At 41.9% G+C, this 27,589-nt stretch overlaps 1 protein-coding gene across 1 annotated transcript in view; it reads right to left on the reverse strand.

Annotated features, from left to right (window-relative positions):
• Window positions 1-1,044: 1,044 nt before the first annotated feature.
• LOC117497287 (unconventional myosin-IXAb-like) overlaps window positions 1,045-27,589 on the reverse strand; it is a 148,748-nt gene continuing 122,203 nt past the window's right edge. The window contains 26 exon segments of the mRNA XM_034149234.1: window positions 1,045-1,430; window positions 1,995-2,137; window positions 3,240-3,544; window positions 6,872-6,995; window positions 8,978-9,109; window positions 9,804-9,909; window positions 10,027-10,155; window positions 10,608-10,800; window positions 11,855-11,916; window positions 12,668-12,779; window positions 12,903-12,950; window positions 13,095-13,283; window positions 15,184-15,300; window positions 16,143-16,363; window positions 17,232-17,326; window positions 17,692-17,789; window positions 18,571-18,774; window positions 19,345-19,426; window positions 20,047-21,225; window positions 22,466-22,782; window positions 23,623-23,772; window positions 24,348-24,470; window positions 25,709-25,819; window positions 25,929-26,009; window positions 26,456-26,578; window positions 26,981-27,017. Coding sequence (XP_034005125.1) covers window positions 1,045-1,430; window positions 1,995-2,137; window positions 3,240-3,544; window positions 6,872-6,995; window positions 8,978-9,109; window positions 9,804-9,909; window positions 10,027-10,155; window positions 10,608-10,800; window positions 11,855-11,916; window positions 12,668-12,779; window positions 12,903-12,950; window positions 13,095-13,283; window positions 15,184-15,300; window positions 16,143-16,363; window positions 17,232-17,326; window positions 17,692-17,789; window positions 18,571-18,774; window positions 19,345-19,426; window positions 20,047-21,225; window positions 22,466-22,782; window positions 23,623-23,772; window positions 24,348-24,470; window positions 25,709-25,819; window positions 25,929-26,009; window positions 26,456-26,578; window positions 26,981-27,017 — 4,867 coding nt within the window.

Here is a 27,589-nt window from a genome sequence, read left to right on the forward strand (position 1 = left end):
TCTTTGATATCAATAACAACACCTATAATACAGCAATAATATATATATTTATATAGATGTATACAACAAAAATTCAAGTCCTGACGTAGTAACACTGATGTTTCTGAGTAAAACAGAAGGGGAAACAGAAGGCTCGCAGATACAATACACTTATGGCTGATTGACATTTGACACATCCGGTAAAGTAAACGTGACACCACCAGACTCGTATCTCTGTGAGCGCACACACACAGCCTTTCCTTCTATTATTATTTCTCCAGAGTACGACCCGAGGACACCCAACGCTGGCTCTGTTCATTGTGTAACAGGAAAAGAGAAAGAAAAAAGTACTCAAATGACGGTAAACCGAGCAAAACACCCAGCACAGAAACAAAAGTGGAACCTGAATTCCTGACACTTCACTTTGTCAAATAGAAAACAGGAAGTAGAAATATTAAACAATGAACAACCAAGGAGCAGCATTGGAGTTTTTTTCTATGTACATATTTTTCCTCTTTAATAATAATAATAATAATAATAATAATAATAATAATAATGTAACATATTTCTGTACAGTCTCTTCAAACTGACGGAGGAGAAAGTGATGATGGAGATGCATGCAGCCTCTGTGTGTTCTGTGTAAACGTGAAAAGCAGACTAACTTGGCGCTGGTTACAGACAGAGCGTCCGCCAGGTCAGTCAGTATGGCTACATCTCTTCTGGGTGGCTTTCTCCACCTGCCCACATGCTAACAAATTAAGATGGGGCTCTGTAAGATTTGGCTTTTGCAGGTGTGGGTTTTTCCTCAATCGTCTCTTTCCTCGGACCGAGACATGTCTTCACTCGGTTCCAGATTTTATGAATCATCCCCTGTCTTTTTGTCCCTCTTTTACATATTTCCAGTCCTTTTTTATCCCCACAACTTCCTGTTCTGACTCTTAAAAAGAAGAGGAAGCATTAGGAGGCGATACTGAGCACATATCTTGCCTCGTTAAACCCCGGCCTCTCCCTCCCCTTCCTCATTTCCTACACTTGTAACCTCAGCGGCTCCTCCCCTCCTTGTCTTCACACCATGAACTCGTTGCTGCCGTACAGAACCAGCTGCTGTGGCCCCGAGCCGAAGTCAGAGTCCCTCCTTATCCCCCCCGAGGGTTCCCGAGGTGAGCTGCGACTCAGACGGATCCGGTGGCGGCTCTTCGCGGCTCCTTGGCCTCCGTCGGCTTCTGCCAACGGGGCCCCCAGCCCACAGGAGGAGAGCAGGGGCCCGGAGGAGGAGGAGCGGAAGCGGTAGTGAGGGGAGGGCGAGCCGGAGGCGTTGGAGGACAGAGAGGAGGACGGGTGGTAGGAGGAGACGGTGGAGATGGAGTCTGCTGAGTCCTGGGAGTCGGGCTGACGGCGTAAAGCTCGGCGGCTTTTTGACTCCGACTTTCTGCCGTGATAAGGGCCACGTTCTGCGGAGAGAGAGCAGAGAGGGTTACAATCTGGAACTCATTACCACAACAAATCAGAAACTGCACTAACCTCGCCACCTTGAAAACACTGACTACATCTCACCTTTCAGACCAGCTTTTAATGTGTGATTATTGCTGTGTCCTTGTGATACATGTCTATTGAAATGTGACTTTTTATCATTTTTTTTTACCTCTGTAAAGTGTCATGGGTCACCTGATAAAGCGCCAATTCAAAAGTGAAAATGTGACCAAGAAGGGTAAAAGATTAAGAAATCAGAAAACATGGCCCTTTAATAGCAGCTGGTACATTGTATATATTTAAAATCTATTTGTGTTTTATTTTTTGAGTAATTAGTGGGGGGGCGGACACACACACACACACACACACACACACACACACACACACACACACACACACACACACACACACACACACACACACACACACACACACACACACACACACACACACACACACACACACACACACACACACACACACACACACACACACACACACACACACACACACACACACACACACACACACACACACACACACACCAAAGGGGTCTGATGTGGCTCCTTCCGTCTCCATGGTGATGTTCTCCGAGCTGTCTGCTGTGCCGATGGAGGCTTCAGATTCAGGAGTTTCATCATCAGACGTCCGCGGCTCCAGGATCAACATCTCATACGTCAGCTCCTCCCTGCACACACACACACACAAGAGCCAGGTTACAAGCTTATCTAAATCATTTTATTTACAACTAAACTTAAGGGTGTTTATTTGCTATTTTAACTGACCTTAAATCCCTGCTACTAAAAATATACAAAGGTCAATGTTGTCCTGATAAGAGATACCATGCTGTGTTTGTGTGTCCCTGAAGGGATCAATGTAACAGATTGCTTAATAATGACGCTCAATAAATAAACACAGCTACTAGTTTACCTGGAACAGTGGATTGTTTGAAGCATCTTCTTAGTTCTTTTAATGGGTTTTGTAAGCAATGTTGAGTGCAGAGTGACTTACCAACAAGAAACGTTTTTGATGACATTGTTTACTTGATACTTACTTTTCAATCATCACACTTTGAAACTTGCTTTAGAAGTATTTCCAGCTAACTTAAAAGTCACATGTTCTCTTAAATAACAATTCCTAATCTTGTTTAGGGCTGCTGCTGTGTGTGTGTGTGTGTGTGTGTGTGTGTGTGTGCGTGTGTGTGTGCGTGTGTGTGTTCGTGTGTGTGTGTGTGTGTTCGCGTGTGTGTGTGTGTGTGTGTGTGTTCATGTGTGTGTGTGTGTGTGTGTGTGTGTGTGTGTGTGTGTGTGTTCGTGTGTGTGTGTGTGTGTGTGTTCGTGTGTGTGTGAGCTCAGTTTATAACTCGAACCCTGGTTAAAGGTGCTATGTCCTGTTAACCTTCACTGTTACTCACTGTTACTCAGTGTGAGTATGAAACTTGAAATAAGATAAATGTGCCTGAAACATTTCCTATTTGTTTCCCAGTTAATTTCAAGATCTCCTTGATCTAATATCGCATCTTATTTCAACATTTTTTAACAAGCAATTGTACACTTCTTTTGGCAGATTTGTTTGACTTATTACAAGCAAAAACAACTTGTTTTCATTACATTACAACTTATTATTATTATTTATATTTTTTAACTCGTTTTTGGAGCAGCATTTTTTCCAGTGTATACCATCGATGTGATTTCCTAATTCTTGCACAAACTTTATGTGACATATGAAACCAAGCACATCCAATGACATCTGCTAGGCTTTGTTAAAGATGAACCAGAGGGGCGTCATACTTTTCTTTCTGCAGGCTCTCGATCTGCTCGGTGAGGATCCTCTCTTCCTGCTGCATCGCCATCTGCTGCTGATCACTCAGCCCGGCCTCTGCTGCTTCCTCTGCTCCTTCTCCTTCTCCTCCTTCTCCTCTTTCTCCTTCTCCTCCTCCTTCTTCTCCTCCTCCTCCTCCTCCTCCTCCTCCTCCTCCTCCTCCTCCTCCTCCTCCACTTCCATCACTCTCTCCATCCACCACCACTGGGGGCACTTTAGGGCTGAGAGGCGGCGACAGCGTGTTGGTGCTGCTTTGCCGAACGCGGCCTTTGCACTGCAAGTTCACACAGAAATCACAGAGCATGTTAGTGGAGGCTGTATAAGGGCATAATAATGAATAATCATAATGAATAATATCAATAATCAGTTCTCTGTTGACATTGACAGCGATGGAGCACAGACAGCGGACTCTATCGACACGGTTGGATGTCTTGAACAAATAGCGACTACACATATTGACAATCAGTTCACGAAGACACGGCTAAAAACTATGAGGTCAGCTACACAAACACACACAAACACACCTCTGCTGCAGACACACACATATATGCAAATTCGCTGCGCTAGGCTGCTTGATAATAAGTTGAAAAGCAGAAACAAAAAGCAAAGAGCAAGTGCTGCTCTCTCACACAGCGGCGTGCGTTGAAGCTTGCCGGCGGGGGGGGGGGCTGAAACTCGACCAACAACCAATCACATGAATCTCCCGCCCCGGACACACAAGCACGCGGTTTGATTGGCTAAAGCTTGTACTGGCATATGATTCGATTGGCTGACGCTTCCGCCGAAGCTTCAAAAGTTGAACATTGCTCAACTTTTGCAGCGAGCCACGCTTTTGAAGCTACGCTTCGCTCCCACAATGCAGTTCGGAGAAACGTGACGTCACCCCATTCAAAGCGAATGGGCAGAAGCGTTGAAGCTTCAACGCACGCCGCTGTGTGGACGGGCCGTAACTTTGACATAGAGATACCTTCAGTTACAGAAGTTCTACAAACTGAACCGTGTCGGGAAACTGTAAAAATATACAGTAATTGACTAATTTCAATCAATTATAGTCAGAAACATGAAATAATAGGCCTCATTTATCCCACATGAAGAGTAGTGCGAGTTTGATAACATTGAATGGGATGCTTCTAGCAAAAAGCTAGGTAGTTAGCTTGGTTTGCTAACCACAGAGACTTAGCAGACAAAGCAACAACACCACAATGGAAACTCTTATTATAATTAATTATACTCAAAAAACAGAGCAAGATTTTGAGCCATATCTTAGTGTGAAGTCAACTCAACAGTGTTAGCAGATGCTTAATCCGCCTCTAGCTGTTCTGTTTAAAAGTGGCTTCATAAGAATCTATTTGACTTATTGTTAGCTAGTGTTAGCTGCTAATCAGATCCCAGCTGCTCTCACACACAAGTTGCTTAGAAGCTGAAAAGCAACTTTAGTCAATTTTATGTTAAACAAAACGTGAAGTTCAAACCAAGTCTGACAATCTAGCAACATAAGTGAAGTTCTGAACCTGCAGACTCAGTTTTTTTGGGGACTAAATTGAAATTAATGTAATAAACCCCGGCACAAACAGATGGCATCCTTTGTGCAAAGCCATGTCCACTAGTTTGATGTGAAAGCCCAAAACAATTTTAATAGTAAATAATTAAATAATGTATCAGTTACATTCATTCAACAATGACCAATGTCTAAAAATGTCATAAAAGTGTGAAGTTAACTGAACTCGAGTCATAGTTCAGTGCTCTGTATCCCTGATTATCAAGCAAGAAAACTAATTAAGGTCAAAGCAGACATCATCTAACAACAGAAATAGTAAGAAATTATTTATATTTCCTACTTTTACTTAAAAATCTGCCGGCAGTATTACATTAAAGGTCACCTATTATGCAAAATCCACTTGTTCATGTCTCTTCTACATCAACATGTGTCCCCTCTGTGTAAAGAGACTCTGAAAGTTTCAGGAGAAAAGATTCTCTCTCTTTTTGTCCTGATCCATTTATATAAAAACCTGTCTGAAAATGAGCTGATCAGATTTTGGCCACTTTATGATGTCATAACGATGTTTTGGCTTGTGTAACCATTAGCCAATCACCAACCAAGGTAACCCCCCCCACCTTATCACCTGAATCTCCTCCTAGAGCACCATTTTGTTATTTGTAACCAAATATCTCTCAGAGGGGCGTGGGGAGGGGCTCCGTATTTTCATCTGAAGTAACAGACAGAGAATCAGCACTTTTGAAACAGGGCTGAAACAGAGGGGATTATGGGATGCTGCAATGATCTGTTTGGAGTTTGGAGCCAAACACTTCAGAGACATGTTTTGTATATATCTGAGACCTATAATATATTGATGGAAAACAGTATAATAGGGGACCTTTAAGTGAAGCACAAACATTAAATAACAAGCAGTAATTATTTTAGAGGAAAGAAGCTCTATAGCTACAGACGGACGTGACGGGGACAGTGACAGTGAAAGGCGATATGAGTGGAGACGGTGTGGGACGGATCAGACTGACGGACAGGACAGTGGTGATGGCGTTGTTGGACACATGGAGTGAGAGGGGCATACATACCGGGGTGGACGTGCGGGCTATGCTCAAAAACCTAACAGCAATTAGTATGGGTTTCTGGAAGGAGGGGTGGGGAAGGAAGGAAGGAAGGAAGGAAGGAAGGAAGGAAGGAAGGAAGGAAGGACAGATTAGGGTTAGGGAGCGGTGAGGGTAATAAAGTAAGTGTGGGTCAAAAGATGTCGAGATATTTTGATTCAAACTGAGCTAAATTTGGTTGGGAAGAGTTTTTTCTTTGTTCACTATGTGGTGTTTACATGTAAATGCATACATATTAGTTCAGTGCTATAATAAAATACCATTGAAAGATCCTGAATTTGGTTGAAATCTTAAGATTGGAAGTTAAATAATGTTTAAAAAGTCACTGATTTGCTGTTTTGCACAACAGCTACATTTAGTTTGGTTTTCCTTTTTACATAATTATATACAGTTCAAATGTGTTAGAAGTAAAGAAGTAAAGAACCCCAGCTGTTTTTCTGTTTTCTTTGCCTGTTACTTTGTCTCATTCTTTTGCTTATTTATTAAGATGTATTCATTTAAACGTCCAAACTGAGCACCATTAACTTTTACATATTCAAAGTTGGTAATACCTGCTGTGACTTTGAAGTAAGTTAGAAGACAAGAGTTGGAACACGCAATAAAAAACTATAACTCAACAAATATTGATATAAAAGGGAGGACTGTTGAATATGTGAAACCTCAATGAGTCATTTCTATGTAAGATAATATTCCTAGAGCTCTTTTTTTTGCATGCAAAGTGTCCCGCTGTGTACATATTTCAAATTGAAATCCCCTTGTGCTTGTGTAGCAAAAAACGAATGTATGAGATGTATGAATGCCATGGCTGTGTGAAAACCATGCCAGCTGCTTGTGGAGCTGAAAAACTGCTGAGTCGCCATTTAAATGATGAGTGAGAGGAACGAGTTGGAAAAACATCCATGTCGATGCCACGCAGTGAGGATTTCTTTCCATGAACATGTTTTGTAACTTGGTTTATGAGCTTAAAGGGCTGTTGACAGTAGTCTGGTCTTACCATGGACCTCCTGATGTGGGTCAGTCTGCTCTTGGCTTTGCTTTCTGCAAACTCCAGACTGCTGATGTCCTTCAGACGAGCTCTGTACTTGCTCATCTGCTCGTTGATGATCAGCTCCACACACCTACAGGGGAACAGATCCATTTAGATTAGAACAGGATTCAGAAACTATGTCTCCCAAACATTGCTGAACGATCGTTCTTCTCTTAATGTCCTCGTAACACAATGGATACATACAACATCTTCAACAATATATTTTTTACTGCCGATTTTTATTCCATATTTTATACCTTTTTATTCCATTCCATTTGTATACTGTTATATTTTAGTATTTTTTATATTTTTCTAGTTCTCTTTCTGTGTTTTAAATGTTAGTTTTACTTTTATGTATGCACCACGACACAGTCAAATTCCTCGTACGTGTCAACCTACCTGGTAATAAACCTGTTTCTGATTCTGATTCTTAGGTGCCGTTTACACGGGAACGAAACGGGTTGTATCCGCTACTTTTCTCTTTCGTATAGCCCGTTAGTTCACACGAGGCCGCAACGGAACCACGGAAACAGACCCTTAAAACGATAACGGGTCCCAAGGGGGATAGATCTGCGGACGGATCGCTCTGGGGGGTCAAACGGCTCCGTGTGTACGCCCTATACGATCATTTCCTGATAACGATGAAGCCATAGCCCCGCCTCTCCCCACCTCTGCTGCTCACTGCTGTAGCATGGTCAGTAGCTACTGCTACTGCTACTGACCATGCTACAGATGTTAGTGCAACATCTACAGCTCCTCTACCACAACCATCAGCAACAAGTGGACATGGAGAACTACATGAACTACATGTTGCTACATCCACCACGGAGAATAAACAGAAGGGCAACCATGGCAACCATGCTCGGGGGTCTTCTTCGCTGCTTTTGGTATATTTTGTGGCGGAGGTACAGCGCCACTTACAGGCCCGGCATATGTACTACAGCGTCTCCAGCGTGTCGAGCGGTCTCGTGTGAACGGACATGTTTCTTGAGCCGATTGCGTGTGAACGGAAGACTTTTTTGATATCGAATTCGGTTCGTTTGCGTTTCGTTTGCGTTCCCGTGTAAATGAGGTCTTAGTTTCATGACGTACTGATGACTGAAAAGGATGGTTACACGGGGAAGGGTATCCCTGCCCTTATTTTGTTTTTCTATATTTTACATTTATATAATTTATATTTGTGTCATCTTGTGAAGGTGAGAGGAACATTTAATACAAAGTTGGTAACAAAAAAAAAAAAATAGACATGATTAAATACAAGTAGAATAGAGGATATGATTGGACCAGGTTTTTGTTAATTACTAATTGTGTGTTTACATTTCTTTAGGGACTGCTGGCTTTTTTCAAATGAAATAAATCAGGGTTATACCATTGAATATCGTAACTAGTAAAGCCTTTATTAGTTTATGAATTGGTTGCCAGATAAGATTTTTGGCGATAAATTTAAACTTTGACTTTGAAATGCATGAGCTACCCAGCAGATAAAGTATACAAAGGAGTTCAAATGAGCTACACTTTTACCAGCTGCAACATTAAAGTGATATAAGGAGTATTAAGTTATTGACTATTCTCAAACTTTGTCCCTACAATAAAGGGTTGGTGGTAACATTAAACCATCACAACATGTGTTTCCACATCACTGCCTGGACTTTTAATTGTGGTTTACACTTTGTGTTTAATCTCTTGTTGCAACACACTTTAACTGTGAGACCGATAAGAAGTCATGGAGGTGGAAAACAAAAACAAAATACCTCAACCTTTAAGAAATAGAGATGAAATTAAGTGAGACATTTCCTACGAGTACAATATTTTAATTCATATTTCTTTCTGTTGCAGGCAATTATTTTGTTTACAAGCCCTTGTCTATCCTATCTCTATATAAAAAGTTAAATTGTACATATCTTTATCTTAATTTCCCTATTCTATGTGTATGTCCTGACTTTTGCCAGCTTTTTTTTCAATATGCTTTTCAAAAGTGATCAATATACTTATATACAATTAACTTATTTGGATACTGATTCTGTGAGCCAAAGAGTTATAACAGGAAACAACAGAGGATGCTGGAGGACGTACGCTGTGGTTTTGCTGATGTCCTGGACGCTCTGCAGCGGGTCGATGGTGTCGGGGCAGCGGAGGATGCAGGGAGCGAACACGATGGCGAGGGCGTTGGCCGACATCCTGTTCGTGTCCTCCTGCAGGGCAATCCTGAAACACACCACAGTGTAATCCTGTTAATCCTGATGTGGACGTAAACAGAGCATGACACACAAAACACACAAAAGGCAGAGCAGCATGTGACAAGAAAGCTAATCCAGTGTTTGACAAGTGAGAGAAAAACAAATGAAAGAAGATCTATGAACCACAGCTCAGACATTTTGCTATTATGATCATTTTCAGGTTGATATCAGTATTTAGTGTCTGTACTGTGACATGTCTCCATGCTTTAATGTTCACAAAGCTCTTTATTTTTCTCATACTTCCTGTGCTGCAGCACCTCTTTTCACCCTCTGTCTGAAACCAGAGCCCTGTCTGTTCTGATTGGTTAGCTGGCCGGTTCTGTTGTGATTGGTCGACCGCTTAGACATGTCCCGCCCCTTAGCCTATCACGTACAATGTGTTGGAGCGCTAGTCAATAAAAGTGTGATTGTGACAGAGAGATGTCACTATGTTACGGAAGTAAACAAAGGAGTCCAAACATGCCTTAGCAGACCATTTACATGCACACAATCTACATAATGCACTACAGGGAAGGGATAACCCCAAAAAGCATAATAGGTCCTCTTTAAAATAACTCAGTGTTTGGGCAGACAGGTGTTTGGCACGTTTATTCCAGATCTGTGGAGCATCAAAACCAAAAGCTCTTCCTTAAACATGCTGTATTTTTTATCTCTTCACTTACCTGACCAGATGGAAGATGAGGCGCTCCAGCGTGCTGAGGTGAGTCCTGCTGAGCTGGTCAATCACAGAATACACTCCTGTTATCACCTCCCGCCGATCTGACTGGCCTGGAAATAAATCAAACACACACCATCAGACCAGGTAACATTTTACTCTCAGCCGGAGGAGCCTCTGCAGAGACAAACAGCAACACGGAGTCACTAAATAACTGATTATAAACGTACCCATGGCCCGGAGGAACTCCTCGTACAGTTCGAAGGTCATGAGAGGGCTGGGCAGGTCACGCAGCCACTGTTTGAGAACGCTGGCAATGACGTGGATGTTGTAGTCGTCCAGGTTCACAACGTTCACATCTGGTCAAACACAGACACGTTCAGGCAAATTAACTTTATGTGACGTATTTACGGTACAGTATAACTAGTAGAAAAATACCTAGTAGTAGATGTTGTATAATAAAAATAAGAATGAAATGCTAGTGACTGTAGTAGTTGTGGTAAAAGAACAAGAATAAGAAGAAACAGTAGTACCAGAAGAGTGGTCATAGTAGTAGTAGTAGGAGTAGAAGAGGAAAATGTAGTAATAGTGGTAGTAGTTGAAGAAGAACAGATTATATTCAAGTATAGTATAGAAATTGTTGAGGACTTTTGTCGCAAAATCAGCTTTTACTCTTTCAATCCTCAAGTTAGCTAATATTTCAGCAGTAGAATAACTAAGTGAATGAACAAAAAGTCATAATTAATTATTAGAAAACATGGATGATACACATGTAGGCTATGTGTAATAAAGTTGTTGGTGTCAGTCTGACCTGTGTCCAGCCCCAGACGCAGCTCTTTGATCTTATTGGTGGAGCCTGACTTCCTGTAGATGCCCTCGGTGTAGAGGCCGTGCATCTCGATGTAGTTGATGAGTTTCTCCACGAGCTGCGGCACCGTCCGCTCCTCGCTGGTCAGACGGGACAACTCCACACCGTACTGCCTGGACGATAGCTCCGGATCGTACTACACACACACACAAACACGTCACACTACAGATAGACCACTGTGTGTAGCTTAAAGACTAATGCAATGCTACAATGTGCCACATTGGCTACTATAAGCTACAAGTCATACCAGACCAAGTAAACCTGTAGCAGCAAAACCTTTGAGGGTACTTGTTTTGCTTTAAAGTGGACCTATCATGCTATATTATAATAATATAGTGTAGGACCATACCTATATAAGGCATATTTTTTATACTTTTTTCTTTTCAAAATACCAAACAGATCATGCATTTTAGCCATGCCTCATTTTGCTCAATTTGACATTTTTTAGCTCTGTTTTTGCAAGGGCTGATTCTGTGAGAACAGCACCATCTAGAGGCCTGGCATATGTACTACAACGTCTCCAGCGCTTTCGAACGGCAATGGCCGTGGCTGTCTCCTCCTGATTGGTGGAGTTGGCCCAATAGCCGTAGCGCCACTGTCCTGACGTCAGGACAGTGTTCAAATCTGGATCAGTTTTGATCAGATCCGTTGCAGCCCCTTTTTTAGAGATTTGGGTATGGAGGAAAATAGAGAGGGTTGTGTTTTCTGACACTTGGTGAGTTCCCTGGAACACCGGGGACACATATTCATGTATAAAAGACGTACAAAAGTGCATTTTGCATGATAGGTCCCCTTTAAAACAAGTAGTTTGCTACTGATGAATGCACCTACACCTACACCTATAAGATACCAATAAAAAGTATTTCTGGACAAAGCTTTTGTTAAAAAAACAGCAGCAAGGAGATTACATTTGTATCTAAATGTCTATTTCTCCAAATGTAAACCGTTTCCAGAATACATATGACAACAAAAGGGAAATGAAAAATGCTAATTAAACACAATTTGCATAACATTTGACAGGCATACATTTATTTGTTGTGAGTTAAATAACATAAAGACACAAAGGAAATCAAATAGGCTTAAATGTTAAAAAATGTTTTGATCCATTTCCAGTGTTTTGTTTTAACACCCTAGTGATATTACAGCATCCGGAAACCATAAACCTTCAGATAAATAAAATCTCCTCCTACCTTTTTACTGCACTTGGTGGTCATCTTGGTGCAGCACTTCCTATGGCAGGCGTAGCGACACACTGCAGACAACAGATCAACACAATGAGACTCTAAAACCTCCGCACAACATCTGCAGTCAGTCTGTCACGACCTCGAAGAGTAAAGAGTGCAGAGGCGGCGAGTTTGGGTGTCTGCTGAGTGCAGATGGAGACAGTAACTTGATAGAAGATGGATTTATGAGGTTTTATCGAGTTTTTCTCACACTCAGGGAGGCAGGGCAAGAGTGTGTGTGTGTGTGTGTGTGTGTGTGTGTGTGTGTGTGTGTGTGTGTGTGTGTGTGTGTGTGTGTGTGTGTGTGTGAGTGAAAGAGTAGGAGGGGGTGTAATGTTCTGTGTGGGTGGAAATAAAAACTACACACACGGTCGGGAGTGCGAGTAAGTCAGTTAGGAAAACATTAGGAACTTCTAGTGGTGTATATTACTGTGTGTGTGTGTGTGTGTGTGTGTGTGTGTGTGTGTGTGTGTGTGTGTGTGTGTGTGTGTGTGTGTGTGTGTGTGTGTGTGTGTGTGTGTGTGTGTGTGTGTGTGTGTGTGTGTGTGTGTGTGTGTGTGTGTGTGTGTGTGTATGAGATATTAGGCAGACTTGCAGATATTTACCGTCGGCTTTTATGGAGAATACAGGCAAAAAAACAGCCATTTTCTAACGTTTAGTATTTTATCTTGAACTATATTTTCCCAATTGAACCGGACACAGAGGTTTGAATGTGTGTGTGTGTGTGTGTGTGTGTGTGTGTGTGTGTGTGTGTGTGTGTGTTTTGTGTCCAATCCTCACGTTTGCAGACGCAGGCGCGGTCCATCATCCAGATGAGGGAGGAGCAGTACTCGCAGTATGTGGGGATGCTGTACTGTGTGGATTTAAAGATGTGGCCGTTGTGTTCTTCCACCTGCAGGAGTGTGTGTGTGTGTGTGGGTGTGGGTGGGTGGGGAGGGGGGGCAGAAGTTAGTTCAACACAAACATTGCTGTATGCAATATTTGTCTTTAGTATACCATTAAAATAACAACTCACAATATCTGTTTCCTTCTTTCTTGACTTCTTGCGTTCTCGTTTAGGAGCCTGGACAAAGAAAAGTGTGTTACTTACATTGTGATGTTTTGTAATCTCCTTGTGAGTACTGCACATTGAATTCATTGATATCTATAGATAATAACTGCATAATAGCTATCATTATTTACATCAATCAGTTTATAACTCTCTTACCCTGCTGATGGTTCCCTGCATGGGCTTGTACTCGGTCATAAACTCGTCCAGGAACACCTTGAAGGTGTTGACCCACACCTTCACCGGCGACTCGCACCAGTCCCTCTGCTCCAGGCGCATGGTCTTCTCCAGGATCTGTTCGAAAAGGGCGTACAGATCCTTGTAACGGATACTCTTCCCATCATCCATCTGGTGGTTAAAGGCAAGTAAGAAGAAATACTCAGAATCAATGGTGATTTTGTGTGTGTCAAATCACAAATTATTCCACCAAAACATCAGTAAACACTTTTCTGGCTTCTTCCAAATTTGTTTTTTTTAAAGTGGACCTATCATGCTATATTTGAATAATATAGTGTAGGACCATACCTATATAAGGCATATTTATATATTTTTTTCTTCAAAATACCAAACAGATCATGCATTTTAGCCATGCCTCATTTTGCTCAATTTGACAATTTTTAGCTCTGTTTTTGCAAGGGCTGATTCTGTGAGAATAGCACCATCTACTGGCCTGGCATATGTACTACAGCGTCTCCAGCGCTTTCGAACGGCAATGGCCGTGGCTGTCTCCTCCTGATTGGTGGAGTTGGCCCAATAGCCGTAGCGCCACCGTCCTGACGTCAGGACAGTGTTCAAATCTGGATCAGTTTTTATCAGATCCGTTGCAGCCCCTTTTTTAGAGATTTGGGTATGGAGGAAAATAGAGAGGGTTGTGTTTTCTGACACTTGGTGAGTTCCCTGGAACACCGGGGACACATATTCATGTATAAAAGACGTACATAAGTGCATTTTGCATGATAGGTCCCCTTTAAGATAAGATAAGATAAAATGGAGCTTTATTAATCCCAGTGGGGAAATTCAGTGGGTTAACAGCAACAGGGTTAGATTGAAAAGCAGGACAGCACAGATTCACACAGATTAATACAATAAAAGATACAATCAAAGGATGTGGAAAGAGTTTTGTTGGAAAAATATAATCCGATTTTTCATTACTCCCAGGACTAAAAGTAAATACGCACATACTTTACTCAAGAGGCATGCTGGAGACTGTGTGGGGTGAGTAATATTGGACATGCACATGTTTTTTGGGAATGTGCGAAAATGAAGGGATACTGTGATGATGTATGGACTGTGCTCAAGTGGATTTTGGGATATGAGGTCCCGAACACTTTTGAGGTACTTTATTTAGGAAGCCTCACAAGGAGCATTGTCCAATACGGAGACCAATATCTTGTTCGTATACTGATAGCATCAACGAAAAAAACAATCACCAGGAAATGGCTACAGGAGGAACCCCCTACAGCCAATGACTGGTTGGAAGTGGTTGGAGAAATACTCCATATGGAAAGACTCACCCATGTGCTCAGAATGAAACTACCAGAATTTGAAAACAAACTGTTCAAGTGGACTGCCTATAAGACCCTTCACTAAGTCACAGCGAACCCTGACCTTAGTTACATTATGTATAGATCATTATTTGATCTCTGGCACTACCTTTGTTTGTTTTGTATTGTTGTTCCTGAAAATAATAAAACCTAAGATACAATCAAAGATAAAAATTAAAAATGATAAAATAACTATAAAATAAGAAATTAATTCAAATGAACATATATACATATTGGGTCATATATACATATTAGATATATGTACATGTGTGTGAAAACAGTGTGTATTTTATGTGCAGTAATTGTGTCACATTGTTGACCTCTTGTTGTGCAGCCTGATGGCTATTTAATTCCCCCTCAGTGCCACGTTTGCTAAAACAGACAACCTATAAAGGCATGTGAGAGTCACTTTAGTATTCTTAACTGTGAGTGAATTACAACTTCCCTATCTTCCTTGAAAGAATCTCTCAAAACTCACTTATTCACTCTAGCTTTCAAACTCTGATCAACAACCCCCATTTTACTCGAACTTGGATTAGGACTACGCTTTCTGTTTTCTGTTTTCTTTGTACTATTTCTGTTCTGATTTTATGCAAAGCCTCTTATTATGATCTCTACCTTCCTGACGCACAGCTGTAAACAGATCCTGTGGTGCTTAAAATCAGTTGAGAACAAACAAAAAGAGAATAGTATAAAGGACTCACTGCCAGCGCGGTGGAGTATGAGTTGAAGATGTTGATCCTGAACTCCCTCAGAGCCTTCTTGAAGACGACGTCCACCATGGTGTCCTTCTTACCGTCCTCTGACTCCAGGTCGGCGATCTGCAGGGACAAATGATAATGAAGTTCACAGCTAAGCTCATGACAAGTAGATAAGGTGAATAAAGTCTGCACAGGTTTAACCAGACATGTTTAAAAAACAAAAAAACGTGTGAATATAATACTTTTATACAATTATTCCTCTTCTAAATTGGATGTGAATGCATCTTCATCTGCAGAAATAAAATTCATTTCGGGGCTTCTTTCTATCACGTCCTTATGCCAACTGATGACATTGAGGTCTGGTTATTAACAAAAAACAGGTACACTGACTCCAGAGTAAGGTGTTGCTGTTTGGATTTCTTTAAATTATCTTATTAATGCTGCTTTTGAGCTGCACACACATAATTATATTAACCTCAGTTGTGTTGGGCTAGCGGAGAAAATCTCAAGGAAAGATATCTCAAACCCTGACAATTAAACTTTAATCATGCCCCTCTAATTTTGAACATTGAAGTTACATAATTAAAAGGCACTTCTACAGATACATAGTGTACACAACTACATTGAATGGACAACAGAGCCTTTGGGAGAACCAAACAAAAATACTACGTCAGGTAAAACAGTGCGTGTGTGTGTTTGAGTATGGGTTTGTGTGTGTGTGTGTATATATGTGTGTGTGTTCAGGTACAGGTTTGCCCTCTGACATTCTTTCCTCAGTTGTGTTGGGGTGGCGGTGGAAATCTCACAGACTGATATCTCAAAACCGTGAACATTTTTACAAATATGGTGTCCAATTTATGTATTTAAGAAGATTTTGAACCTTGAGTTTAAGGTAACTTTACACTTTTATAGATACACTTTTTTTTGATGATCGACACAAAACTACAGGTTGGCCCTCTGACCTTCTTCATGAGGAAGTCGTTCATGGTGCGGTAGTCGTGAGCCGAGCTGAGGATGTGCAGCGCGTCGTTCTGCCACTGCGCCGGCTCCAGAGCGACGCTGCTGATCTTCACGCTGCGACGCCTCCTCATCTTAGGAGACGGCTCCTTGTTCTCCTTACTGACCGCCCGAGAGGAAGAGGAGGCCTCCAAATCTGGAATGCGAGGAGGAGAAGGAGGGCCTACTGGGAGGAAAGAGACAAACATGGAGAAGGAGGTGGAGAGAAGATGGATTAATAAGGTTTTGTGTTCATTGTAGGAGCCAAAATGCTGTGGTAGCTTATTATTTGTTAACACCACATACACTTGTTTCCGGTAATTGTCCCATGGGTGTGGTTAATGGTATTTAGGACACCTGGTGTATGTGGAGGTTTGGTAGCATGACAATGGGGGTGAGGTTAGCTCTAATATCTTTTGTTGACCGTATGATTCTGTTTGTTTATTGTTTTGAGTTACAATATTAAATATCCTTAAAACGTAGAGTTCAGTACAGGCTTGATTATTTATACGCGTCACATCAATGAGCGAAGTTTAGCTTCAGAGCGGCCGTATTCAATGGCAATAAGTTTTAAGTAAGTTTGAGAAACCGGCTCGAGATACACTTTTTGTTATATTCCATGGAATGCTCTTAACATCCCGATAGCAATGAATATCTTAAGTGCTTTGACAAAAAATCCATTAAAAAATGTCATCTGTGGAAGCCGTAACACTGTAAAAAGTACGACCAATCATTTTAGCCAGCCCGGCTAAAATAACTGGATGGCCTACCTGCCTGTCAGCCTTCCATCTGTGCACAAACTTATCTCGTGCCCTCATTGGTCATGTGCGCGTTCGTGTGTGTTGGAGGAGGGGCTCTATAAGGAAGTGGCAGATTTTCTCCGGTTGTGTATTTTTAAATTCTAGCGCACTCAAGCTGCTTTCTCAAACTTACCTACCCTACCTTTAAATAATATTCTATAGTTTACTGTACAGAGATAGTCGTCATGACTCCTGATCTCCTTGTGGAGGAAGGCAACCAAAACTGAATCATGTTTGCAGATAGATTTCTTTTACCATGTGCTTCTGCAGACCCGCTCCTGCTGGCCTCTCTCAGCAGTTTTTTCTCGCTCTTTGTCTTACTCCAGAATCGTATCCTTCCTTTCATCCTGCTAAATCACACAAAACACAATTGATTGATTATATTTCATTCATTTAAGAACATACAAACCCTAACCCACCCCCAACTAAATGTAAAATGCAAAAACACTACATTATTTGATCATTTGCTGTCAATTATTTGTGTCCCTCAATAATGCATCGCTATGTCACACTGCAGTTGTTAAGTAAACCTACTAAAGAGACACAGGTTCAATACAAGGTCAGTCAGTGTTTTCTTTAAATCAATGATATTCTGTGTCATTTCTCGTTTGCTACATCACGGTTAAAGCTGATGCAATCTGCTATTAAACCTGTTAATACTAGAGTTACCAGGAGCATACTTTTCTGTATACATTATGTTATTTTAGACTCTTACCCTCCATCCTGACTGGAGGTTTTCCTGAGGACTTCCACCTTGCCCAGGTCTCCTGACGACATGGTCTTATGGATCTTCTTCTGGTCTTTGTGAGATGACTGGAGAGCAGAGAACAACAACCGGGTGAGAATCAAAACATTATTTACGGTATATACTCGTCCAGAGCGCACAGTTTCTGTTTGTGCCTTATGGACAGGATTATATGGAGAAATATTATATGGAGAAATATCTTTATAAAATGCATATTTCCACATTACTGCAGTAAATCAGGAGAACATCGTGAGGTTAATTACTTATTATTCTGGTTCTAGTTCTAGTTTACTGATTATACTACTGATATTAAATCTACTGAATCTGAAGAGATGGAGAGATATTTGTAGATGTTGAGAGAGAAACAGAAGTCATGCTGGTAAGATCCGTTTAAGTGAAAATAAGGCTGATGTTAGTGAGAAGTCTCTCTGCTCGAGGTCTCCAGCATGCAGGAGCAGCAGAAGTCATGTTTTCAGGACAAGATCTTCACTCAGTCTTTACTGTTAAAATCTCAGTGTATTGTTAATAAAAAAGTTGAAGAGATAGAGCCTCGAGGTGATGCTGAGGCTGATTTTCAGACCGACAGCCACCAGAGCGACGTGCAAAGCGACGGTAACGGTGTGTTGGTGCGACGCGGAGAAACATCAGCGTGATTGGTCGGACTGTAGCTGGGCAGAAACAGTCCTACAGTAGTGAAATATTCGATGGGAGGGGGGTTAGAAGTGTTAAAAGGCTCCTCCTGACGCTCGTACAGCTCCACCTGAGAGGAAGGTGGAGGAGCAGAAGTGGAGACAGGAAACATTCGGTTTCTTGGAGGCCACGGGACCTCCGGAGATCAGGTGTTTTTACCATCTCGGAGTCACTTTGACAGTCGTCCTCGGGGAGGGCGAGCGGGGGGGACGGAAGGGGGGGCAGCGTGTGGGAGTGGGCGGGGGTGTAGTACTCGTCGTCGTCGTCGGACTGCGTGGCGCCCTCAGAGTTACAGCGCGTCAGGAAGTCGGAGCGCGTCCGGGACATTCGCGCTTTCTTTTTGGGGCCGGGGCGACCCACCTGCTACCAGGCAACCACAGGGACATCAGGTCAGCTGAGTGTGTGTGTGTGTGTGTGTGTGTGTGTGTGTGTGTGTGTGTGTGTGTGTGTGTGTGTGTGTGTGTGTGTGTATGTGTGTATGTGTGTATGTGTGTGTGTGTGTGTGTGTGTGTGTGTGTGTGTGTGTGTTTTATGTATACAGATGTGATCAAATACTAACCATGTTTATTGGATTCAACAAAGAAATGGCTAATCTTTGGTTCTGGAAGACAAGGCTGTCAATATTTCCCCAGGTTTATCAATCAACTGTAAAATAAAATAAATAAATACATCTGGAATAATGAATGTATGTCCAATCCGGATTGATTTCTGTAAGTCTATTTTCTGTTTATATTTAAGCCTAAATCCTTCGTGTGAGCATTGCTGGTCAACGAAGAGCGTATGATTCTGGTTGAAATCAAACCATTTGCATGTGGTGGGTGAGGAGCAGCTTGCGTTTTCCCGTGTGTGTGTGTGTGTGTGTGTGTGTCTGTGTGTCTGTGTGTCTGTGTGTGTGTGTGTGTGTGTGTGTGTGTGTGTGTGTGTGTGTCCTACCTCTCTGTTTCTGGACCCAGATTTAGAGTCGTCTCTGAACATGGCGAGAGATCTTTCCTGGTTCACCAAATCCTTATCTGACCTGCAACACAGAACCAGAACAATGTAACATTAAACAAAAGGCACAAAGGTACTTTATATTTGTCTTCACTCTATTGATGCTTCTATAGAAACATCTCATTACTCCAGTAGAAATAAAAGCAGTACAAATAGTTTTTAAGACATACATTCTTTGAAAATGTTTGGTCGCAGGCCTGAAAGCAATGCTACTGATTGAATATTTGAGGTTAAGTTATTCAACAATTGTATTCATATTTTGTATGTATTATCTAAGTCAGGGGTGCCCACACTTGTTCAGCTTGGGAGCTACTTTTAAAATGACCAAAAAAAAGAAGAAAATATATATATTTAATTTAAATTATTTCAATGCCATGCGATCTACCCACACTACCTTCGCAATCGACCGGTCGCTCGCGATCGACGTATTGGGCACCCCTGATCTAAGTCATGTTACTGAGAATAATGTTTATTACATTTTTTATGATTTAAATAAGTGTTTGGACTTTTCCAAAAAGGATTTAGTCAGAAAAGTTATGATTTCATTGGGGTTTTGAGCTATTTTGAGTTTTTCTAAAAGCAGATTTGGTACTTTATGTAAAAGATTATGTGAATAAAAATGTGTCAGTATGGTGTCAAACTTACTTGGAGAATGGCAGCTTGCGTCTGGGGGGGGAGAACACGCTGTTGGAGGGTTTCTCCACCATGTTCACGATCACAGTCTGGGCCGAGCTCTTCTTCTGGGCTTTGGGAGGTTTGGTGTCCAGCACGGGGCTCGGGGCGTCCTGCGCCGGGCGGCTCGTCTTCCTCTCTGGCTGGCGGGGGGGTGCGGGGGCGGGGGCGGGGGTTGGGGCGGGGGCGGGGGGGACGCTGGACTTCGGCTGCAGCACGATCTGGATGTCCACCTCTGAGGAGCAGACCCCGGATTCTGGACTTAAAGACGGGACCTCTGGGGATTTGTCCGCCCCACATACATCACTCTCAGGCTGGGTAATAATCCCTACAGGTTGCTCCATCTCTACAACCTCTGGGTCCGTAGCGGGGGTCATTTCGGGGGCTGATGCTGCTTCAGAAGCTCCTTCTAGGATGTGGGCTGCCAGCAGCTCCCCCTCCTCCAATGGACTCTCCTTCTGCATACTGATCAGGACCACCACAGGCCTCCGAGACGTGGACTCCCTTCTCTCGGATTTACTGGGGCTTTCGAATGTTGGTTCATGAACTGGACTTTGGTCAGAAGCGATATAAAACGTTGCCCTCCCACCCTCTGCTTTGTTTGGCGGCTCCATCACTGGCTTTTCATTAAAGTTAGCATCTCTCTCGTGTAGTTGCATATCCAGTGCAGTAGACTCTGGAATAACACCTCCAGAGCCTTCGGTCTCCATGTCCTCCACACTGAGGAGCTCAAAACTACCGTGACTAGCTGGAGACCCACGAGGGGAAAGTCTGTGAGGGTCTTCCAGAGCACAGGTGCTGGTTTCAGGGACGGACTCTTCCTGCACGCTGGTGGTCCGGACCTTCAGAAGCTCTAAGCTGAACTGAGCCTGCTCCAGCTCTCTCATCCGTCGGCTCTTTCTCTTTATCCTGATCTTATCGCTGGTCTCGTCCATGCTCATGCTCATGCTCCTGCTCCGCTCAGAGTCCTCCTCTCTCTCCATTTCTCCCCCGTCTAACACAGTAGGCTGAGGGTCTTCAGTCAGTTCTACGGATATATCCTGATCGCAAACTTCCTGTCCTGATGAGGTGAGGTCCTCGATGGTTCCTGCATCCATCTCTGCTGCTGCTGGACTCTGTTGTCTCTCATGCTGCTCCTTCACTTCCCTGAACCTTATAAGTGGAGAATGCAAGAGTGTGATTAGCAAAGGTCTCCATACAGAGCAGGCAGAACATGTAATCAGGGTTCATACAGTCTTTCACCAATGACTTCTCAATGACTTCTCCATGACCTTTACCTAATTTTCCACGACCAAAAAAATTACTCTTTCTCAGCGGTACCACTGAAAATTGTTTATTTTAACATGGAACAGGAAAATAAGGTCTGCATATGAAACATGTTGTGCCTATCTAAAACAAATCCAATAGGCTTACTAGCTTCTACACGCTAAAGCAACTAACATCTCTCACCAGCAAAATACCTCGTCAGTTAAATGCCATTTTACGTTTCATTACTATACGATACAGTATTTATTATCATTATAGTATTACTATTTCGGCGATTAGATAAAATATAAATTATATTTGATGCAACTTTAGTTACATTTCCATAACCTTTCCAAAACTTTTCCAGGGCCTGGAATTTGCATTTTGAATTTCCATGACTTTTCCAGGTTTTTAATGACCGTAGAAACCCTGTGTAATGTAACAAATGTATTTAGTTCTCTGTGGATGTATTACTAATTCCCCCCAACAAGTGGTCCTGCATGTCCTTATTAATATATATTATTGATCATAGCTGCTTTAAACAATCCCCTATCCTAAATCAAAACTTCCTGCTTGCAAGAAGATGCTGATTATATTGTTTTACAATACAAAAGACAATCCGCGTGCAACTAGTATCGCTAAGAAGCTTCAAGAAAGTAAAAGGGAAAATTGGGGACATTAAGGTGCCCCTACGAGAAGCTGATTATGCACCATAATCCTTTTAAGTAATAAAAAAAAACTGTTCACTCAAACCGCATTTTATTCAAAGCTAAACCCCAGATATTTGATTGTTTTTTGGAATACAGATTTTCAAAGATCTTGATGCCTAAAGAAGGTTTTTATGAACGAATTTTTTTGCAATTAACTCGGATGAAACCTCTCCTTTCACACAATTTCATCATCATTTCTACAACATCTGCATCTTGTATATAGACTATTCTGCACTACTTCTACTATATTCTATTTTATTGTATTTACTTGCACTATTGTATCTGTTTTATTGTGTTGCACTGTTGGAGGAGCCTGTGACCTAAGATTTCCATTGTCAGAACTACACTGTAGCTATGCACACATGACAATAAAAGCCTTGAATCTTGAATACAACTAAATGCAATCTGATTTCCCCCATTAGTATAACATGATTCACCTGAGTCTGGCCAGGTGTCCCCTGCCTCTGGCCTGCAGCAGCGTCACCGCCCTGCTCGTCCTGAGGTAGCGGCTCCGCTCCCTGAATCCTCTCCAGGCTGATTGGATCCTGACGGCTGCCTCAGATCTGCGCAGCCGGCACTTCCTCCAGCTCCTCTGGATGACGACGGCAGAGTCACGCCACAGCAGGAACCTCCGCCGCTGCCTGTAGCTCCTCCAGGCCGCCTGCACACACACCGCCGCCGCCTCCTCTTCTTCCTCCTCCTCATCCTCCCGGTCCATGGTGGACTGTTTGAGGAGGCAGCATCGCCACCATCGCTGCAGGAAAGGGGAAAATATTTGTTCAATTAAATGGAAATACAGTCTGGTTGTAGATGTTTATCCATTTCTACCAGAATGGACAGTAGACTTCCAAGTATAAACCAAATCATTGTTTGAGTTGACAAAAACATGCTTATTACTAGTTTTCACCTTTATGTTTGATGCACACGAACAATTTATCCCCCCCCCCCCAATATTTCCCATTTCAGTCCCTCTAGATTAGAAAAACCTCACTTATCACTTGTTGACGCTTTTACCCAAAGCGACTTACATGCACTCAATACTGTGGGCAAAACCCACATTAGCAAACATCCCTTTTCCACACATTCCCCCACGCCACAGTAGAAGCACACAATATGAAAATGAGGTCTTCTTTAAATCGAAATGTTTACAGTAAGACTAACTATTTTGTCACACAGAGCAACTAACAAAGGTAAGCACAAATAAGATATGTAAGTTACTCTTTAAAACATTTTTAATGAAGTTATCATGTTGTTACAATATGATTTAATGTTTCAATAGTAGAATCTATTTAGGAAAGAGAGACAATAATATTAAAAGCTATATTAATAACTGGATCGATCATCGTTAATGGGGAGGCTATATTTACATCCCTGTATATCTAGAGTAAATGAACCAGTATTAATCACGTAATGCCTAAACAGTCTTGCTTAATGCACTACGGAAACTTGGCTGTGCAGGATTGTTCAATTGATTCATAATGCACTTACAGCAACCATTTTAGAGCTAATCATAATCTGAAATATTGTTTGAAGTCCATATACGAAATCTCAGGATCTTGTTTTTTAACTCTTTTCCCACCCAAAAAGATCTCACCTGGATGACGAAGGCAGCTCTCCTCATTTCCAAAAAGTGCTTCCTCTCCAGGACGGCTCTGAAGCGGCGCTGCAGCGCGACGATCCTCCGCAGGACCTCCTGGTGGAGGAGAGTCTGAAGACGTTGCCGCTCCGCCTCCCGCAGAAACACCTACATCAGAGCAACATTTCAATACGCCTGCCACTAAAATAGCTCGGACAGTAAAGGTCCCCTATTATACTGTCTTTCATCAATATATTATAGGTCTCAGATATATACAAAACATGTCTCTGAAGTGTTTGGCTCCAAACAGATCATTGCAGCATCCCATAATCCCCTCTGTTTCAGCCCTGTTTCAAAAGTGCTGATTCTCTGTCTGTTACTTTAGATGAAAATAAGGAGCCCCTCCCCACGCCCCTCTGAGAGATATTTGGTTAAAAAGAACACAATGGTGCTCTAGGAGGAGATTCAGGTGATAAGGTGGGGGGGGGTTACCTTGGTTGGTGATTGGCTAATGGTTACGCAAGACAAAACATCGTTATGACATCACAAAGTGGCCAAAATCTGATCAGCTCATTTTCAGACAGGTTTTTATATAAATGGATCAGGACGAAAAGAGAGAGAATCTTTGTTCCTGAAACTTTCAGAATCTCTTTACACAGAGGGGACACATGTTGATGTAGAAGAGACATGAACAAATGGATTTTGCACAATAGGTGACCTTCAAAGATAACATGAGTCCGTACCATGGTGTTTCCCACTTGATACCCAGCAGGCGGCAGGTGGATCCGTCTGAAGAACTCCCTGATGCCCGACTTGGTGGGACTCGTGCCTCGAGGCAGCAGAATGTGAAAGTGACGCACAAAGTCCTGCAACATGGGGAAGGTGTGGTCAGTAAAGAAGCTTTAAATACATATGGGGCGTCAGGGTAAACTGAGATTGATTTTAAATCTCCCCCAGGATATAGAACATCTAACATAGTGTCTCAATATAGCAAGAACGGCTGCTATTTAATTCAAAATGTAAAGATAACATTATAACAACTGTATTGCTAGTAGATGAATACCTGAGTATCTCAACATTTAGCCATATGTGTGCAGCATTACAAACTAAGATAAGAATCAGAATCTGCTCTATTTGCCAAGTATGAGTTTGAGTCATACAAAAAAAACGTGTTATCAACAGCTTGCAGTGTAACGTCTACACACAGTGCCAAACACAATAAACAGCAGGGTACATACAGCTTAAAAAATATATTAAAGATCAGTAATATAACATGTATGCATACAATATGAAAAGGGCAAAGCAAGAAACAATACAATACACATTTAAACATGGAAATACAAATGTTAACTATGCTAATTAGCTGGCAAATTCTAGAAATAAATACAATTGTACCGCTGACACGGCATAATCTTAGATCTGAAGTTAGTAGAGGTGGGAAGTAGTGGAGTACAAATACTTCGTTTCTGTACTTAAGTACATTTTTCTGGTATCAGTACTTTACTCCACTACTTATTTTTCTGACGACTTATTACTTTTACTTCTTACATTTTGAACACAAATACCTGTACTTTCTACTTCTTACATTTTGAACACAAATACCTGTACTTTCTACTTCTTACATTTTGAACACAAATACCTGTACTTTCTACTTCTTACATTTCCCAAACAGGCTGGTTCCTTTAGTTTGAATGTGTGTTTGGTGGCGTGATCATTATTATTCAGAGTCATTGCGTGCCTATTGATTTGAACACGATCCGTGTATCCATCATTTCCTGGTCTTCTCTAAAGAAGAGGGACCAATGAAAACGTTGTCATGTTGCCGTTGTTCAGCATGGAAACATTCATTAGCTAACAATGACATTATTGTTCTATTAATATAAAGGGAGGTCAGGTACTCTTTAAAACAGCTGCTAGTTATGGGTACTTTTTACTTAAGTACATTTCAAAGCCCTCTTTACTTTGACTTGAGTAAAGAAGTTTAGTCAGTACTTCTACTTTTACCAGAGTATTTTTAAACACGAGTATCTGTACTTCTACTTGAGGAAAAGATGTGTGTACTTTTGCCATCTCTGGTAGTTAGATATAAGTAGTGGAATATTACCTGGAAGGTGTACTTGATGTTGTATCCGGACTGTCGGATCCGGACGGTCTCCAGCATGCCCGTGTATCTGAGCTGTCGGAGCACCAGGCTGTCGTTGAAACGCAACGGCAGCTGACATAAAGAGAGAGAGAGAGAGAGAGAGAAAGTATTAATACAAAAAAACAGAAGCTAGTCATTAAGAGAAGTATTAACAAGATGATTATTTTGCACCAGAACTTACCTTCTCAGCGTTGGAGCGAATACACTTCACAAAGTACGGCTCTGATTGGTCGAGAGTCTCCATCAGCTTATTGAGGGACGCCTGCACACACAAACACAAAATACAATTGTAGAGAATAATGCTGTGATTTAGTTTATTAATACAACAATTACTAACAAGAAAATCAATCTATATAAACTAGGGTTAAGTTGCAGAGCAGTGTATTAAGATATTAAAGTCTACCCCTCCTTCACCAGATGCAACACGAAAGGCCTACCTTTATTATTCTTTTAGTGATTAGAATCAAATAATATAATATAGACTGTTCTGCAAAATGAGAACTTTAAGCTTATTAAGTGGTTTTGTACAGTTTTTTTGAATCTGCTAAAATGACACTATTATGGGACAACACATTAAAGCTCTTGTCCTGTTAAATGTTTGACTTAGGATAGTAGGATATTCATGTACATTTATAAACACTATAGGCTGCTGCTGAGTCACTAAGGTTGTTGTAATTCACTGATCTTCCAGCAGGGGGCAGCACTGACCTGAAACTGAGCGCTGATGCTGGGCGGCTTCTTCTTCTTGTGCAGGTGGAGCAGAGACTTGGTGATGCGGTCGTGGAGCGTCACGCTGCTCAGGTACCGCAGAGACTTAATGTCCAACAAGTGCTGCAATCACAGAACCAGAACATACGAGAGGATGTGACGGAGGCTGAAAAACACCTTCGTGATTCTTAAAGGTCCCCTATTATACTGTTTTTCATCAAACTTTCAGAGTCTCTTTACACAGAGGGGACACATGGTTATGTAGAAAAGTGGATTTTGCATAATAGGTGACCTTTAAGATGTTGCCATGTTACATTTCATTGTATTTCATTTAATGTAGCTGATGCTTTTATCCATTAGGATACACATTACAAACTGCAATAATCCTGTGAGTACATAAGGTTCAAATATGCCAAACCTTTTTAAGTGCTTCATTATTGTTTGTTTATTCTTTTTTATTTAATGGGAAAAGTGCATTCAAAAGAGGCGTGAGGACTCTCTGCAGTCCTGATATTTGAGTCTTACCTTGGGAAGGCTCGGCTTGCTTTTGATGTTTTTGTTCCTCCTACAGGGGAGACATATTGTATTTCATTCAAAGAAATTAACACAATAATTCAGTGTGTGTGTGTGTGTGTGGTGTGTGTGTGTGTGTGTGTGTGTGTGTGTGTGTGTGTGTGGCCTAGCATTACTATACTTGTGGGGACCTAAATCTGTTTACACAGTCACGTGTGGGGACTCGCCTCCCTTATGGGGACAAAATGGAGGTCCCCATGAGGGGAATCATTAATTGTAGGGTGAAGACTTGGTTAGGATTAGGTTAAGGGTAAGGTTAAGGGTTAGGGTTAGGGTTAGGCATGTGTTGGTTATGGTTAAGGTTAGAATAAGTCTCCAGGAAATGCATGTAAGTCAATGTAATATCCCCTGAAGTGATGTATACATGGTAAGTGTGTGTGTGTGTGTGTGTGTGTGTGTGTGTGTGTGTGTGTGTGTGTGTGTGTGTGTGTGTGTGTGTGTGTGTGTGTGTGTGTGTGTGTGTGTGTGTGTGTGTGTGTGTGTGTGTGTGTGTGTGTGTGTGTGTGTGTGTGTGTGTGTGTGTGTGTGTGTGTGTGTGTGTGTGTGTGTGTGTGTGTGTGT

Source organism: Trematomus bernacchii, unplaced genomic scaffold, assembly GCF_902827165.1.
Source record: "Trematomus bernacchii unplaced genomic scaffold, fTreBer1.1, whole genome shotgun sequence".
Taxonomy (NCBI): domain Eukaryota; kingdom Metazoa; phylum Chordata; class Actinopteri; order Perciformes; family Nototheniidae; genus Trematomus; species Trematomus bernacchii.